This window comes from Fusarium oxysporum, chromosome 6 (assembly GCF_000149955.1).
Source record: "Fusarium oxysporum f. sp. lycopersici 4287 chromosome 6, whole genome shotgun sequence".
In the NCBI taxonomy this organism is placed as follows: Eukaryota; Fungi; Ascomycota; class Sordariomycetes; order Hypocreales; family Nectriaceae; genus Fusarium; species Fusarium oxysporum.
The window spans coordinates 3,649,845-3,668,177 of NC_030991.1; the positions used below are offsets into that span (position 1 = coordinate 3,649,845).

The window sequence follows — 18,333 nt, forward strand, 5'->3', positions numbered from 1 at the left end:
GTGGTCTGTCAGTGGGATAGCGCGGTGCCTAGTCTGTTTTGGGTCATTCCAACAAAATGCTGATGATAGGCTACTGAGGGTGGACCCGCAACTGACTGTGACTCAGGAGTCACCATGGGGGTGTGGCGATCTCAATGCCGCAGCAACCGTAGGTTTATCTAAGCATGCGGCCTGTATGAGCCCATTGGTATCCTACTAGTTCTATAAAGGTGGCTGCCCCATTCATCATTTAAGTCATTTTGGTCCCTTCATCGTTGCCATTTGCTTCGACCTATTCTTACAAGAATCGAGTGAGCCCATTACACGATGGCACCTCGCAAGCGGAGAATCCTGATGTCAACCGGATCCAAAGTCCCGCGTGATCCTGTAAGTAGAGCCACGCTACTAATCTCTGGCTTAAATAACAAACTCCTTATTGAAAGCTTACCGACGCCCGCATTCGCTTCGTACGCATGATTACATGCCTTGAACAAGATCCGCTGCAGAGGCTCATCACGATTACCAATGATCTAAGCAAAAACAAGGCTGCCCAAAAGGAGGTCTTAGATATGCTGATGAAGAGCACCGAAGAGAAGCACAATGGAGACTTGTCTTTACTCTCTATCGAATACATGAGTGATGCTATACGTTGCGTCGCATGCAAAAAAGAAAAGCAGCAATCATCTACGCCAGTCAGGATGCCGAAGCGTCATAGTACGGCCAATACTTCGATGCAAGCCGTGCGCAATACCCATCGGTATGAGACCCGAAGTCAAGTCAAACGGAAAAAACCATTCCCCTAGTCCTACAGTCGAAAATCAACAGTTCGAAAATTGATTTGATTTACCTCGCTTTACAGGGATAGACTTGGATTTCGAACAATGGACGAGCGTTGGGGTAGACTCGGCCTTGAGAAGGGGTTGCCTTGGATTTCTGATCGGTGCTTGGTTACTCGCTTAGGCAGGACAACAATTCAACAGCAGCGTGTCGAGTCTTGACTCCTGTCTATCAAGGTCTAATCTAACACGACGAATATTACATGTAGTCAATAATTTAGGGTTTTCTTTTTTTCTTTTTTTCAGCTCTCCCTGCTGTACCAATTGCACCGCATGTCAGGTCCTGATACGCGATTTGATGGTCTGGGGCCTCTTTGGTATTGGGTCCTGACTACGCGTTGCTGACACGGAAATCCGAGCTTTATTACTTGCTACTTGCCATATTTTTAGTTAATTCTTCCTTGTAAGGACTTCATCAAAATATCGTGCTTCAACGTTTTCTTTTCTCGTCTCTACTTTTGTATAACCTTGTCTAGAGCTTAATGGAGATTTCCCCAGTGACAGTAAAAGACGACTGAGCCTTGTATTACCAGATTTCAGTACGATGTCAAGTACCGCCCCTGAATAAATGCCAAGGAAGTCTTCATGCTGTCTTTCCTTCTGGCCTGACCTTACTCTACAGGAGAACCCCAACCAAATCTTCAAGGCACCTCCAATATGGCCTTCCAACTGGCCCAAGTTTACCGTGTATGGAAGGGTTTTATACATTGCCTGGATAGAATGATCTTTAGCTACATGGTTGAGTGAATTCATATCTTCCAACCTGCAAGGCAAGCTAACCGAGTACTTTTTATACTGTCAAATCGATGAGAAGAGATTGGCTCGAATAGAGCACCAGTTGATGTTGTTTCACACTCAGCCATCGCCAGACAACAGCCTCCAACCCCGGACGTATGACATGGCCAGGCGAAGCGGGAAAGCGAACAGGGTGCAAGTTGATTTAGGGCATTCATTAACACCTCCACTTCTTCTCCCTCGGCAGAAGCTCTCATGGAAACCCTTGATAAAGAGGTGAGTGGATTCGTCAGGCGGGTCACCATATCGCAAGATCTAAAGCAAGTAACGATGGGACATACTAGAGTAAGTCCCAACTCATTTTGGGAGAAATGAAGTCCGGACTCTCAATCCTTGTGAGAAGGGCTGAGTTGCCAAACCAATTAAGGCACCAATAAAGAGGTCTCCTGCCCAGCTTCCAACGGGCTCGTCGCCCAGTTTAGTCGCTACTACAATGTGTCAACATAGAGCCTTATCTTTCTTACTACCACACGTCTAGCCATGTCGTGAATATGTTAGTGCAGCAACGGGCCTGAGATACGTTGGATTGTTCCCACCGTACTGAAATTCCACAGGCATGAAGCGCCTGGGGCCGCTACTTCTGAGTGCTTCGCCTGAAGAAGCTAAGCCTGCAGTACATGCAGTTCTCCACCATTCGCTAATCATTGAGAAACGCGGGGTTTAGAGAGCTACACTTAGAACGGCTCTTATTCGTGCCATTGTTGACTGAATATTGCTAGAGCTTCAGCAAATAATCGCCTTCTAGTACAGACTACAAGATCTGGGAGTTGGGCATCACGCTTCTTACCTATTGTCATGAGCTCATCTCCGCGGTATGTGGAGGGGCTGTCTGAGACATGACCACTTTGGGACTAGCGCTGATGCTTTTTTGTCAACTCTCTTTTGCCACCAAAAGTCGGCTTTTACAATGAATCCATAGCCTAAAGCTGGCACTTTATCCTTGCAAGAGATAGTTATTTATACTTTAAACCCCTACCATCGTCGCTGGAACCAAAATGGTGCGCAGATGGGTGTGACAAAGTGCTTTGTCACTTGTTCCCTGCATATGGCCAGCCACTCGGGCCACCAGCCCGGTCTCAGAATGACCCTTGCTTTCCTTGCATACCCCTATATGCATACTCGATCTCATGAGTATAAAAGTGTGGGTAGGGGACCTATCCTGGCCCATGACTCACGTTTCTCCTCAATTCCAATGTAATGTGTCTCAACAATGTCCGACTACAAGCAGAAGTGAGTTTGCCGCAGGTCTGGGGCCGCAGATAATGACACTCTTAGGTCACAGGCTTGGCAGTCCCTGAAAAGCATACAAAGCTTACCTCCCCGGATTCTTTTTCAAACGAACAACGTTTATGACAGCAGCGAGCAAGTTATCAAAAGCATGACTTATACCCAAGCCAATAGCGACAAGGAAGGGCATTACGACTCTCGTCTGATGGGACCCTGTTTCTGCGACAAGTGCCTGCATATGCGAAGAATCTTGGCTAAAGAGAATTAGGAATAGCCGGGTAGGTTGCAGGATTCGAATTGATAAGGTGTCAGGATCTTCAGGTCCGTCTGGAAGGATATACTACCTAGCACCTGAATAAGACAAGCGCATCATGTCGATCCTTCTCACTTTGGACAAAGTTCTCCATGAAATTTAGTGTAAGAGCGACTACTCATAGGACCCAGAAGAGGCGAGTGAAAGGAAATGAAAATGGTTGTATCTGTTATTTGCGGATCTATATTGGTACCCCGGGGGCTTTATGTTGCTTGGGTGAATGCAGGCTGGTGACTACAGGGTAGTCTGCTTTCAGCACTAGTGAGCTCACTGATGGTTTGGCTTGCTGTATGATGACAAAGCCACAAAAGTGGAAAATCGATGTGCCGTCTCATCGCGCGATTTATCAGTACGCGTTATGCTAAGCACCATCAGTCAATACATGAATGCCCCGAATGCTTTCTCAACACGAAGAACTGCTATTGACTACGCGCAGCATCTCGATGACACTGTCTCGGCATTTGGCGCCAAATTGGTGACAATTGCCTATATGCCAACTTTAGCCTTAGACATCCCTGGACCTTGGATCTTGTTCCTTGTATAACTATGCTGGATTCACCGTGTTATCGGACTCCTTAATGTCTATAGGGATTGCGTTTCGTCGAACCCGAAGAAGAAGGCGAAAAAAAAAGCGTCGTCTGTGGCGAAACGAAACTGCGATTGAGAAGAGTATACGCCAGGGTCATTGCACGACCATGCTATTGAACCCTTCATGAAGCCTAGCATGGTTAGTGAAGCTATCGCGGCTGAGCGCCGGAAGCGAGAATGTGAAGTGGAGGAAGGAAAGTAGGGCTCGACCAAAGACGCGTGAACGATCTTGACGCTTTATGGCAGAGTCCAGCGCAACGGTGCAACAAATACCAATCGACCGGAACGACAAGCCTACCGTCCTCAGAAACAACAAGCGCCGCATAACCCTCCACAAACGCTGCCGCTAGCCGAACGAAGACTGACAAAAAGATAATCTAGCTCGACCTCACCTTCCGAGTTGTTGGGTTGCGCAATTTACCACCCCTCGAATCGACAACTATCCGAGCCAACTGAAAATGGATGGAGCAAAGTCAGAGATCACCAAGTGCCGTTTCGACGAAAATGTCAGCGGTATAATGCTTACTGAGCATACGATGATCTTGACTTCCAAAACAGAGGGATGATGACCCAAGACAGTTGACGAAGGCTTCCTTACTCAACATCAAGCCACGGTTAATTGGGTACGGAATCGGCCAGATGGCATTGGCCGCAAGTGGTCGCAAACATACACCTCCAGGGCGCTCCGTGAAAAGCTTGATTACTCGTGAGGACTTTAGGGTTGCATCAGGGTAAGGAATTGGTATGCGCCGGGTTGGTCATCGCTCTGTCAGTTGCCCAAAGCTGCTTTTGCGTCAGCTCTCACTTTGGTGTGTCTGTAGATGAAGGCCGGCGTAGCCGGGCTTGAGTTGATATGGGGAGGTCTTGACCGGTCCGTTGCCAGTATGTCTGCCCTTTCGCTTCCATCGATATCCATACGGCTAAGATGCCACCATATGCTGGCGAGGTCGCGGGCATAATTAAGTTGTTGCGATTGGGTGCACGCATTCTGTGAAGGACCTGGAACCATGCGCTCTTGAAGCCAAAACAATTTCTAGAATGTAGGTCCGGCTGATCAGGCAGGAGTAAAGAATCGGAAGCAAAATCTTATTATCGGGGCTCGGCAGCTCGATCGAAACAGACAAAGTTGCTGTGTATCGAGGCCCTTCCGCCTTGATGATATCACTACTCTTCGGACCTCGTCTAGAAGCCGTACGAGGAGGCTCATCGCCCATGGTAGAGCCCTCCGAGCCTCTGCGAGAGTTCGGTGCTGAGATTGAAGCCGATGTCTGTTCCCAGTGAGGCGCAGGAGACTTGGTGACCGTTGCGCTCTCGTCGAGAACAAAGCTCAGAATGGGATTGGGCCGGACCAGTCATTCCAGCAGGGGGTTACACGGTGGAAAAGGCAAACAAAGCCTTGGAAACAGGTTTCAAAGACCGGCCTGTTACGTTTGCGTTTGGAAGACACTTTATCTCTAGTCCAGATTTGCCGCCTAGACTCGCGAGAAATATTCCTCTGGAGCCGTATCAGAGGGATACTTTTTACAAGGTAAAGAGCGCGGAGGGGTGCACGGATTATTCTTTCAGCGAATGATGGGAGGGGAGAGAAACGATAGAATAAATGAAGGCATAGACTAGAGACTGACTTGTTGCGTTTGTTGACACATGGAAGATGCTGGATGACTACAGAATAAGCAACGTCAGGCCGCTGCATAAGTCCAGGACCGAGGTGCCCCAAGGTGAGACGAGACGAGACGAGAATGGTTATGAAGATACAAGAGACAGTGTATTTAGGTATAACTTCCGAAACATCGGACTGTTCTTTGTGAGTTCAAAGAAACTCATGCACTATAAGGCCCATGGCATGAGATTGGAAGCCGTTTCAATAATGCGGGTAGTGGGGCGGTGAAACGCACGGCCTCAAACATACGATGCTTGACCAAATTCACGAGCGCAAACAGCGACGTCTCCAACAAAGTGACTGTGCACGCAGAAAAACAAACAACAAAATAAGTGAAACAATCCTTACGTGGGCGCCCTTCTTTTGTCCTCCTGCACCGTCGAGCAAGATTGGGTTGCCGCCGTTGATGCCTGAAGAGTAACACACGTGGCATATCACATGACTCCGCAACTGCAATCTCATCTACCGCTCTGAGATTGCCCGGCATTCTTTTGTGCCCGCACTCACCGTAAGAGACACCATACCCTCTCCTTTTTCACTTCGCACCTCACTCACAAATCTCCCCGGAATCTTCGGCAATGCAGGGCATGTCGTCGTCGCCATCCGCCGACAATGCTTCCTGATGCGACAATCGACAGTGCAGCTGAGAAGCTTGCCGCGTTCCGAAATAACAACGCCCTCAACGATATTCTCGACCAGTACGCTGTTCTGATCAAAGACTATAAGCGTCTTAAAAGCGATTATGAAGAGGAGCGTGAGGGGAGAGAGCGCTACAAGCAGCTCGCAAGAGGTCAAGAGCGTAATCCTTTTGCTCTTGTAGTCGTTGACGGAGATGGTTACATCTTTGACGAACGCTTCGTCAAAGACGGTGAAGAAGGCGGGAGCAGAGCCGCCAAACAACTCAATGATACTATCAAAGATAGTCTACGCCGCAAAGGTCTCGAATCCTGCGAGGTCATGGTCCGCGTCTACGCCAACCTCACAGGCCTATCAAAAGCACTTTGCAAAAACGGTCTCGCCGGTGCAGAGAAGCGATCATTCTCATCATTCACAGCTGGATTTAACCGATCTTACGGTCTCGCTGATTTTATCGACGCGGGCGAATTAAAAGAAAACGCCGATTTTAAAGTCAAAGCCATTCTCCGTCTCTACGCCGACAACGCCCAGTGCAAGCATATTTACTTCGCGGCCTGCCATGATGTGGGCTACGTATCCGATCTTATCCCCTTTAGGGGCAACCGTGAAAGATTCACGCTTATTCGAACGCCGAGTGTGTTGTTTCATAAGGAGTTTGACAGACTTGGCATGAACATTGAAGAACTCCCTGGTGTATTCCGCCATGTACCACTCACATACGCTTATTCTACTGCGCAAACAAAGACGGCTCTTGCGTCGTCCACCAATATCAGTAAAGTCGTCAACTCACCATACACAAATTCTACGATCAAAGGAAACTCGAATGATGGGAACTCGGTCTGCAGCTTTTACATGCAAGGGAATTGCCGATATGGCAGCGGCTGCAAGTTCTCTCACGTCGACAGTAAAACATCCAGTCAGAGTAGTACACCCTCGCCGTCAACTATCGGCACAGGCACAAAGAACCTGGCAGGTGATTGGGGACGCGGCTCCAGTATCACCAAGAGTAATATCGAGTCCCTACCTCGAAAGGACGACATCCCATATGGATGCGTGGCCATCAATGCAGCCGAGGACCGTCTCGACGCTTACTTGCCCCCACCTGACCGTGATGCCGCAAGACGTCTCAAGATGCTATCGCAGGGGAAGAGATTCTGCAATAATGCACAGCTGTATAATTCATGCGAGAGCGACAACTGTGGATATGAACATGCACCAATTGATAAAGACCTGCTCCCAGCGCTTGAACATCTCTCACGTTCTGTAACTTGTACGCGTGGGGGAGCTTGCCGCAGAGCAAACTGTGTTTATGGCCATGTGTGTCAGCGGGCAGATTGCCGTAACCGAGCTGGCGGAAAGAGCCATTGTCGGTTCCGCCCGCGAGTTTGCACCGCAGACTATTCTCCTGTCGACTGCGTTGCGGCAGTTGAACAGCCTATGATGTCCCCGTCTCTGCGCTCTGTAGATGTCGATGGACGCAACGACGAGACCGGAGGAACGAATCTCTGGGGAGACCAGTAAACAACTACAATCTACAACGGTATACCTGATAGGACGGGCATACATATTAACGCGGTTTGGTGAAGGGGCTCATTGCTCTACCTCGAGGGCCTCATTATAGAATGGCTGAGTCTTGAGGGTGTTATTGCCTTCGCCTCTACAGTAGGACAAATACGGAAGGTTAGGTCTTGCACATCAGGTCGTAGTCATCCTCCGAACGCAGGCGCTGGTTGGAGCCATGGTGGAAGCAGAATGAGATTTCTTGTCCGTCTGAGTCTGGTATGTACGGCCTCGAATATCATTCGTTACTTCTACCAGGATATGACAGAACCATAATTCACAAGCATCGTACGTCTGGTGTTTGTAGGCCGCTGTTGAAGCGTTACATGGCCTGTCAGGCTGCCCTTGGCAAGAAGACAGGTAATGACTCGCATTGGCTTTCGATATCTGATTACAGGTTGCCTCTGGCAGAATAACGAAGTACTGATACCTCAGATTCGCTTTTCCCGTCAGTAAGATTGGTACCCCGCCACTTTTCGGCATCCATTGACCTTCCATTCTGGTGAGGAAATGGTGGACTGTCTCCGTATGCTTGCACAGCATGATCGTCCCTGACCTCCCGGCCATCAATTCGGGTTGAAGTCCACATTTTGAAGAGCTGCTTGCAGGAAGAGAGACAGACTACTATGCCATTAAAGGCCTCTATTGTGGTTATGTCGACTGCGGACCATAACACTAACCCTACTGTATCATCTGGCAAGCCATTAACCAGGGTTTCTACCGATGATGATGGCTACTCACTCGTATAGTTGGGGCTCGAAAGTTGCATTGCTTCCAAGGTTCGCTTGCAGCCACATGCTCCCGTGCTACATGCGCTTCTTAACAACGTTTGATAGATGGCGAGGATGGGTACCTACATGAGACTAAGGCTGAAGCCGCAGAGAGTGGTAATTCTGTCTTGTACTGTCATGCTTACAGACCGCTGAATATGCCAGCCCCAGCCGACAAATAGAAAGTCTGCTAGCGTGCACAAGCCTGTTTGTGATTTTAGTATGTCTCAGAGGTGATTCTGGCAGACAGCAGGTGCTCACTGTGGAAGAACATCAACCCATATGGGTTATCGGCACATACGTCCAGGACATGATGCCACCATGAATACCTCACCAGAGAACACTGCAACCAGGACAGCACACAGGCAGCCACAGAGGTGGCAGTGAGACAACACATGAAACATAATATGATTCGTCGAAGTGTTGTCAATAAAGGCTTTGTTAAGCGAAGTAGAAGGAAGGCACTTGACCATCTGGCAAGTACCATGCCCACAATGGCAAAGGTCTGGCCAATAGCCTCGAAAAGCAGTGCAAGAGGCAAGTGCCTAGAATTTTGATGAATGAGACGAGAAATATCTTGCCCGAAGCCGTAATGTACTGCGATAGTAATACAGATAGTATAACAGACAAGAAACACCTGCATGTGGTTACATTAGTGGAGGAAACAAGGGCAAAAAGAAAAGCACAAAGAGATATTGAGGAAGAAAAATTCTCGGTAACTCACAAAGGCCAAGCTGTGGAAAAGGTCGTCAATGCCGAATGGCCTCTTGATAAGTAGTCTAACGTATGCTCGTAATGCAACGAAAATCATGGCTACAGGTGTCAAAGTCCACATTGTAGCGATGATCTGCGGCCCTTTCTCTCTCAGAGCCATGGTATATATGTCGCTTGTAGCGTCAGCGATCGTACGTAGACATAGATGTTGCGTGAAGATTGTAAAAAAAAAAGGCGAGCTGATGCTTTGGGGGAGAAGCCAAAGTGGTTTGTCTACCATGGGAATCTCGCTAGTAAACGGTGGATAGTTTGATTAGACGGGAAGGCAATCCGCTCTTGTTTTAACGGTTAGCGTCACGTATTGTCTGATTGCAGGGCTAGCATTCCCACTCGGGCCCGAACCCGAACGGGGGTAGGTTTTCAACGAAACACTCGGATATGGGTGACACCAGCCATGTGAACTCTGGAACCCTGTTTGGTCTTTCTGCCCTCCCCACCCTTTGAAGTGTGACGATTGGTAAGCTGATGCAACAATTGATTTTAGACTGTAGGACTAGGGATATGTCCTGATAATTACCAATTGATATTTGGCCATAAAGGTATACTTCTCTTGACTGTTAAAACCGTCGACCTGAGTCCGTTAGGGGCAAGGGGTTCAGGTCACTGTCTTTATTAGCGAGGTTTTAATTTGAATGTGTTTGCCATTGGATTGAGACCTGTATCCGCCGCGCAGCTTCGATAGGCGGCCTCTGATTTCGGCCGGGACGGTATGGACTACTTAGTGTAGGCTAGCACTGACTAATAGATATCTTGTTTTTAGTCGTTACCTATATCCGGCCTTGAGATCATTAGTACCTATGCTAAAAATGTCCAGTGCGAAAGTAGCCGCGGGGGGGGGGGGGGGGCATACGCCAAGCAATGTATTAATATATAAATGCGCACAACCATAAGCCTTTCAAATAATCATCAACTCAGCGGCTTTTAGCTAACAAGCCTCTCACCATTACCTATAGTTCATTCCAAACGAGACGACTGTCAATAAATCCCAAGCCGTACATTCACCACGCCTACATGTTGAATCTATGTAATCGGCTGCAGGCGTCATAGTACGCATAGGTAATTGATCTTTATCTTTTCCATCCATGTGAGAAGGCTAGACAAGTTAGAGTTCTAACCAGGCAGGTAATCACGTACAGGAGACAATAGTGGCGTTGAACGGCCTCCGACAAGGGCAGCCACTCAAACGATCCAAGCTACACTTTTTGATTCTCACATCACGAGTCACAGAGAAGACCTATGCCTGTAGAGTACCAAGAAGCGTACCAATCCTGTGAGCACCTGGGAAACTAGAGAAATAATCGTGCCTATAAATGGCTTTCGAGGTTTCTGTTCTGTGCTTTACTGTTTATCTCCTATTTCATACCTCCTTCTTCCGCCCTATTCTTTTCTTTTCACTTTCCCTTCCATCTTTCTTCCTCAATCGCAGCTAAAACAGCTTGCTTTAATCCGGGGTTCATCGTTATGTCACCAAACGTCTCAATCAACTGTTGGACACCAGCACAGAAGCTTTTCTTTATAGAGCTACTATATGAGTTACACAAGAATGGTGAAATGAAACCCGAAGAAAGCAATGTATTGAGGACGTATTCTGCCTTTTTTATCGGTCGTCTGAAGGAGAAATTTCCATTGTGTAAATGGGATCGAGGGAGGATCAAGCGACATTACAAACAGGTCATAGATGACTACCGCTGGTATTACAAAGCTCGTCGAATGAGAAAAGCTCGTGCAGTGAGCATATTCCGCGAGGGGATAGAAACAGAAGAGGTACACTTTGGTGGACCAGAACTGATGAACTTTGGGCAATCTCATGGACAGGCTGCACAGCAGTCGTTGAGGAATGGCCTCGCTGTGGATGGCAACCTCACACTAGAGGCGTATCACCAACTATTCTCACGTCACCTATCTATCAGTGACAAGGAGACCTGTACGCCAGAATTCCCTTCAGGATCCCCCCCCGCGCAGGTTAACCCGATCGCGTCAGACTTCTGCGGACTGGCCAGGATGCCAAAGGAGCTCCTTTTCATGATCAGATCGTACCTCAGTCATCCTGAGATCAAGATCTGCACCACTGTATCGAAGCAACTTCGAGAAATATTCAGCCCGCAACTATTCACAAGTGTCAAGTTCCTGGGCACTTTAGAGGGGCTGTTTGAAGAACTAAAACTGTTCAAAGAGACACTCAAACAAAGAACCAATACATTCGAGCAAACAAGGTATCGATTGACCAACGTGGGTGGCCAAGTTCGTGTTGTTGTTAATCGATTTATAGACATGTCACCTTTCAGTTCATAGGACTACATAACTCCCAGGCCTCTGAGTGTAACCATGATTTACCTCGGCTCACGGCCAATCTTATTGGCTGTTGCCTAAGTCAAGTAAATGGCCTCCGCGACGTCACATTCGATATTGACCTCAAAGGTCAATCTCCACAATTCAACCAGAAATTCCGACCAGATGATAAATGGGTAAAGCCTCGCAGTGTGATTTTTCACAGGGCCAGTGGGGAGGAATTCAAGACTATCCTTTGCAGCTTCGAACCAACAACTCTAGAAGCAGTCCAGCTGCCTATGAATGTGAAGAAAACCCATTATAATGCATTGAAGAGTCGACATCATTCCCTCAAGGCGCTTCATATCGACACATCATTTAATTCCAATATATACAAGCAATCGCCGCTTCGATACATGGATCCCAAGTGCCTGGAACCCATTCTGAGGGACTTTCCAGAGGTTGAGTCACTTGTTCTAAGTGAGAGTGGCTGCTGCAAACCTGGGACATGTTTCGAAATGAGCCACTGGAATAATTTGGTAAAGCCCTTTGTTTTCTCTCAGTAACCACAACTACTGACATTGGATAATAGAATGAAAAAGTTGAAGCACTCGTTGAGACGCTCAAGGTGACGAAACACTTGCGCCGCTTTGCATTCGGGTTATGGAGTAGTCGGGTGCCAGCACATACTATCCGTCAGAACTGGCAAATAGATCTACAATCCAACAAACAGTTCATTCTGGATTTTGACTACCCGGGGCCAAAGCCTACCAGGTTTGAGGTCGATTCCTGGTACATCAATCTGCTTCAAAGCATTCTCGCCAAAGTTCCCCAACTCCTAGAGCTCTGTATCGTAGATCGACAATGCTTTTATCGAGGCACTCGATCTAAAGATGATATACAGGTCCGAGCATTATGTTTCGAGTGTCTTCGGGAACGAGAGAAATTCCCAAATTTACTAGAAAGTGCGTTTCCCAAGTTCGTTCTGCATCACGGAAATACAAGGTTGACTTTGACGGTAGCAAACATTGAGCAGCAGGCCGGTTGCTCAAGCCTTTGAAAGCATGCATTTGCGCCCTTTATTGGTTTCTCCGATAGAGGGTGGCCAGGAAATGGCTTTTGTTGGAAGCTGGCGGGCCGACAATCTGCATCATGAATGAATAAGCCTGTCGCTTGAAACAAAACCATATCGCAAAAGAATCAAACTCCATCTCAATTTTCCTCAGTCATTGGAGGTTCCTCTTCATCTTTTCGGTCAGATTCTATATTGAATAAAATACGAACAACACCTTTTATCACCCCTTCAGTCGTCCGTCACTTAGCCTAGGTGCCAGAACCTTCCACCTGGACGTGGCTGGAGAAGTGTCCTCGAATCCACCCTCCTACTGGCCAGTTTATTGTACAAAATGTGATAATGTTGCACGGCGGCGATGGAAGCTTCAAAGGGCCCAACGAGACAGAAGAAGCAAACTGGGTGGTTATCCTCCATAGAACGATTGGGGCTCACTGCGCTCTGAAAAGCGGACTTTAAGCTCTGGAACTTCACGTGGCCGTCACTTGGTTGAGACCAAGGGCGAACATCAAACACCTGCGTAGTGCTTTCCTGCAACTAGAGCACAACTACACTGCGGAAGAGCCAACAATACAGTGTAAGGAGTAATGTATAAGCCGATCCTTTCACGAAACTTGCTTCCATATTGAACACAGTTGCTATAGCCTCTTTAATCGGAATCAAAGAGATAAAACTCTGGCTGTATTCCCTTCGGAACGGCCCCCGTGTCAACTTACTTTTCCATCTATCACTCAGATCTTATTCCACTAAGCTTCCTCCGCACTCCTTCACCTTCCATAGACCCTTAACCACAAACTGCTAGTCATTATGAGCCAAACTTCACTATATCACTGTCTGATTATTCTACTTTCTCATAGACTGCAAACCAGGACCACGCCGAATACGACCCCTATCTAGCCGCCGACACCACTTACCAACTCCTGGTATGTTTGCCTTTTCTCGCCAATCAATCTCCTTAGTAAGGTCGATCAGGCCTAGTCTTCGACGTTGGGTTTGTTTTGAAAGAGGGTTTCGTGGGTTCCGTGGGTTTCCCATATCTCCGTCGAGCTGCGCCTCCTTGTATTTGAAGAATCGAACCGTCTTTTGCCCTCCGTATATACAGGCATGTTTCCGATGGCTTTCTGACTGAGCTTTCTCAGATGACGGAACATTAAGATGTTCTAGTCAGAGATTAGCGGTACGCACGATATACTTCTCAGTGAACAAATACATACGATCGAAGAGATAGTAGAAACAAAAGACTCGAATCTCGCGCCTCTGCAAGACTCTTTCAATACCAAGGCTTTCGTAGTCTGCACTATAAGAGAGATCAGTAACCACACGTCTATCATGCAAGGCAATGTCGTAGCATACCATGCTTTAGAGACTTTTGGCAGTCTTGCTCTACTCCATATCTCCTCCTTGGTTGACGAAGAAGAATCAGCCCACTTAACCTTGAGGAGACTAAAAACAGCCTTGATTTGTCCTTCAGGCTGGTATGGAATAGCTGTTAGCGCTTCCATAGGTCACCGAGGTATTAGATGGTCGATTACCAGGTTGAGAAAACTGTAGCTTTTCGTAGGTGGGAGGTCCCTCTGTCAGCCGCCCGCCAAACTCACGGGTTGCTACGTGTGTTCTAATGCGAGTTATGGACCTAATCGCCGCTTGAAAATGTTTTCCGTTAACAAAAATATCTATTGCCAAAACCTCGAACGCCGATGGACAATTAAGTTCGGGCGGGATGATACACCGGAGGCAAAATGGGGTCTTCCACCGGCGCCCAATGTAATGGTGAGATACAGGAGCTTTTTGACCATGATCATCTTTAAAAGCAGCGATACATTCGCTGGGAGTTTCAAATTGATCAGTGGGCTTGCCATCCTCGCTGAGAAAAGCGGTTATGTCTTTTGGTTCAGCCATAATCGGCCCAAAATCTGGGAGTTGGTCGGCGGGCGGATGAGCAGCGAGATCTGAAATGAAGGACAGGGCTGATGCTAGGAAAGCTTGCAGAAGATGCAGGAAACAAAAAGAAGAAAGAAAGAAACCCGTGCGCTTTTTTCTATCATGAGTGAAGGCCCAAGCACGTGTCAACTCACGATCATGAGACAATTGCAGAGTGCGGTATCATATATGTGTCAAGCAGAGAGAGCTCACCCCCTTGTTGATTACTTGCCATGCCTCTTGCCTCCTCAGGGCTCACTCCGGGTCGCCATCTCCCAGGCGAGGTATCCGAGCGTACATGGAAATTGATCACCCACGACGATCAGAGAGGCGCAGCACACAGTGTTCTTGCCATGGCTCGATAATGACTTCCCCACCGCCCCCCTTCTTTTCTTATCACAATGAGACGACCTGAGAGAATACATAGAGCTGTTTGAGCATGCGATTAGAGTGGAAGCAATAACATTGGCGGAGGATGACCATGATACCAGGCATCGCGGTACGCACTCGCGGAAGTAAATAAAGTCAACGAGTAGGTCATATGAGGAGGACATTTCCAATTCATTCCAAACGTCCTTGCTCCCCGCCCATGGCATCATTTGGTAATAGCACAGTGCATTCCTGGTTCAGTTTCTAAAACGGGCTTCTTGACTGCTGTTATGACCCGTAAAAGAGCAGCACGATCATTATTATTGAGCAGGCGACTAAATCTGAAATTCCCTGTAGAGCAGCATCATTAAGGCGTCACAAAGGAATCATACGGCACTTGAGGTCGAGCAAAGCCCACCTCACCACCGCAGCAAGGGAGCATGATGCATTCAATAATCCCCTATAGCCATATAGTCGTGATATAGACCAAACGTCACACTCACATTGAGCCCCTAATCCTACCCCTCACTTCGTGAGGTAGACTGAGACGGCTTCACATACAGCTAGTCTCAGCTATCTCCCTCCATCTATTGCCTTTACGTAGGACAAGAACGGAGTTAACGCAAGGAGGCTGCTTCTCATAATGTAACATCAGCCAAAAACTCGAATTTGTCGCTGTGGATTGACTGGCAACTGAATTCCTGATGTGTGATTCTCATCCTGACCGGCTCAACCCCGTGGTTGCGATAGAGCACATTGAAATGGGAGCATACCACCTCGCATCCCCTTTATCTGATCCTGATCCCCAGCCCTTACAACCTTGTGCGCCTCGCCTGATGAACAGACTGAATGTGGCATATGTCCAGCGTGTGGCACGCTGTGAAAGCCTGCATCAGCGCAATTGTGTGCACGTACATGGCGCATAAAATCGTTACATGGAAGATCTGATGTGAGCTGAACCAGATATCGAAATGGCCCGGTGCAAAGCGCTCAGGGATTCGGAACTGCACTCCTGGGTCAGATGCGGCTCCCTCACCATGAAAAGGTCCGGAGGACGGGGAAATACGATGTTCATACTGCATAAATGCCGCAGCCCCCTCCATACAGAAGGAGCTCGACAAGGTACCATTTCATGCCCGAATACTGAAACATATATTCTAGCCCGTAGACATGTACGCCGTGCAGCAATGGAATAAAAGCGGATGCACCGAGCGCAACGTAGGCACCGACCCTCACCTTGCGCCACCGCAACGTCCTGAACTTGGGTATGGAGATGAGAGCTGCTGTAGCAGATCCGCAAACTACAACCTAATGACCTGATTAGCATACTTCAAAGACCTATCACTCTTTTACAACCGAGGGTGTGTCTAAATGAACCGGGTGGCAAACAATTGTCCAATGAACCTTCAACAGAATTGGTTCGCAGCTGAAGATATAGTATATCCCAGGGATGAAGCTGCCATCAGTGACGATGACGATCCCTAGCAAATCCCTCCGGTGCCAGAATTGTTCCACCTCGTGTGAGTGGCTTTCGGTGAGATGGTACACAGCGCTGAAAACCAGACAGAGCTCGGCGGAACAGAAGAAGACAATGAACATGATAAAATCAGTCCTTGTGACGTCCATGTACTGCGGCCTAGAGACGGTTCGGAGAATGGCGGCCGCAAATAGTGGCAGCAGCAGAGCGCCGATCAAATGGGTCCACACGTTGCAGGTCTCATTGTGCAAGAAAATAAGACTTCTGATGACTTGCAGATAGTCTGGTTCCAATGGGCGATAGCCGGTGGGGATATGCTTGTCTCGCCGCCACTCGGGAATATCGTGCCACGTGACGGTCCTGGATATGGGTGATGGATTCGCCATGGGTTGCTTTGCATCGTTTCGGTCCCCAGGCTGCGTGCGGCGTTGTTTAATAGTATCTGGCCCGGTCATAATGACTGCACACAGTTGTTCAAGGTTGTGCTCAATCCTCTTCTGATCGGAGTTGGTGCAGTTGGAGAAGGCTTGAGCACCGGCCTGGCGGGCAGAAGCTGACAATAGTCTATTATATGTACGGAAGTGGGGGTTAGTTTACCGAGACTGATAAGCCAACGGGTGAAGAGAAAGGGGGCGGAGGGTGGTCAGGCCATCCAAGAAACTCAGTGCGTATTTCTCAGTGCGTATTTCTCAGTGCAACTCGTCTCCTGGTTTCACTTCCGATTTTGGCTTTGACTGAGAGCCCAATCACACAACGTTTGAGCAAAGGCTTATCCCTTCCTCTTATCTGCCAACAATAGTGTACTCTTTGTTGGATACTGTAGTGGCCGGTCTCGGGGAGCACCTAGTTTAGGGGGTGACGGACATTTGTGTCGATACTGGTCCCGCCACTTCTTTTGTTTTGGCATAGCCTCCTTCTTGGGATCTTTAGCGACGCTCCGTCATACGTTGGATCGATTCTTGAGCTCTTAGATCGACCAATACATTATGGCATCCGATGTTGAAGCCATAGTGGCTCATTTGCTAATCCTGAAACTTGGTCACTTTGAATAGAGGGATCTACAACGAACGCGCGAGATTCAGTCTCTTGTTTTCCCTCTCTTCCCTGTTCAACTGGCCCAGGAAGGCCGCAGATTTTCTGAGCTCCGCTGGGCAGTATGTTCTGCACTGGAGAATGGTAACTCTCTTGATTTCGGCCGTTATTGAGTTTGGAGGTGCACGTCGTACATGAGGCAAAGAAGCAATATTTAAAGGTTACAGAGTCAAAATCATACAATTATAGAAGCTGAAAATCGACATAATGGCCAATTTCTTCTAAAGATCAATGCATGACAGGATCAAATTGCACAGGCTGCCGGTGCATAATAAGTGCTTGCAGGTCACCCTCTTCTAATGCTTTGGGTCTGAACATTGTGCATAGTGTTAGACATGTCAGAGGTAAATTACAGTAATAGAGCTGGTTTCCGGATCACACAATACAGCCGCATCCCTTCAGCAAACAAGGGCAAGATTGGCGAGCTGCTATGCCCATTTTCTTCAGACAAGATATACAATTACTACCAGGTGAACCTTTCTTCAAGATGGTACAATATGCCACGATATAAGAGTTTCGTTTGTGTGTAGATGCCCTGTTCCAATTTGTTTATATGTCCACTAACCCGTATAGTTAATAATACACAGGGCAGAAGGCGATTTCTTCTCGGAGATTACGTATCAGTCACCAATGCTTCTCCCTACTCTAACATTTGCACTGCAAAATTGGGGCGGGCAAGTATAAAGCGTAAAAGGGATTGGGTGGCCCATATCGTCGACATCCGAGGTACAAGTCCCGTAGATGTTCATGCCTTGGTTATATGGATGTACTGGCCTGAGGCACTACCTCGGAGGGGGAAAAGGGGAAAAGAATACCAGGAAAATGAACTCGTCGCTTCCAACCACCGTAAGATAGATCCCGTATCTCTAGTGCTGCGCCCACTAACATGTTATAGTGGGAGTAATCGATGTTAGGGACGTTGACCGCGTCGTGCCGCTAAAGGTGTTGAGAAAGACAAGAAACGATAAACGGTCTCAACGGTTCATTTGGAAAGACT

General features: G+C 47.9%; 4 protein-coding genes across 4 annotated transcripts; 3 read left to right on the forward strand and 1 right to left on the reverse strand.

Moving 5' to 3' along the window:
- Nucleotides 1-306: 306 nt before the first annotated feature.
- FOXG_14042 (uncharacterized protein) lies at nt 307-977 on the forward strand (the record flags this gene model as incomplete). The annotated part of the gene is made up of 3 exons (XM_018394108.1): nt 307-366; nt 423-736; nt 839-977. The coding sequence occupies 3 exons, from the start codon at nt 307-309 to the stop codon at nt 975-977; spliced, it is 513 nt and encodes a 170-aa protein (XP_018253577.1).
- A 4,734-nt stretch (nt 978-5,711) lies between these two features.
- FOXG_14043 (uncharacterized protein) lies at nt 5,712-8,410 on the forward strand. Its single transcript, XM_018394109.1, has 2 exons — nt 5,712-5,906; nt 5,983-8,410. The coding sequence occupies exon 2, from the start codon at nt 6,011-6,013 to the stop codon at nt 7,553-7,555; it is 1,545 nt and encodes a 514-aa protein (XP_018253578.1). The 5' UTR covers nt 5,712-5,906; nt 5,983-6,010; the 3' UTR covers nt 7,556-8,410.
- A 2,189-nt stretch (nt 8,411-10,599) lies between these two features.
- FOXG_21369 (uncharacterized protein) lies at nt 10,600-12,466 on the forward strand (the record flags this gene model as incomplete). The annotated part of the gene is made up of 3 exons (XM_018401703.1): nt 10,600-11,351; nt 11,408-11,945; nt 11,999-12,466. The coding sequence occupies 3 exons, from the start codon at nt 10,600-10,602 to the stop codon at nt 12,464-12,466; spliced, it is 1,758 nt and encodes a 585-aa protein (XP_018253579.1).
- Nucleotides 12,467-15,838: 3,372 nt separating this feature from the next.
- On the reverse strand, nt 15,839-16,630 carry FOXG_14044 (uncharacterized protein; the record flags this gene model as incomplete). The annotated part of the gene is made up of 2 exons (XM_018394110.1): nt 15,839-16,075; nt 16,157-16,630. 2 exons carry the CDS (start codon nt 16,628-16,630, stop codon nt 15,839-15,841), a joined length of 711 nt encoding a protein of 236 aa, XP_018253580.1.
- Nucleotides 16,631-18,333: the final 1,703 nt, after the last annotated feature.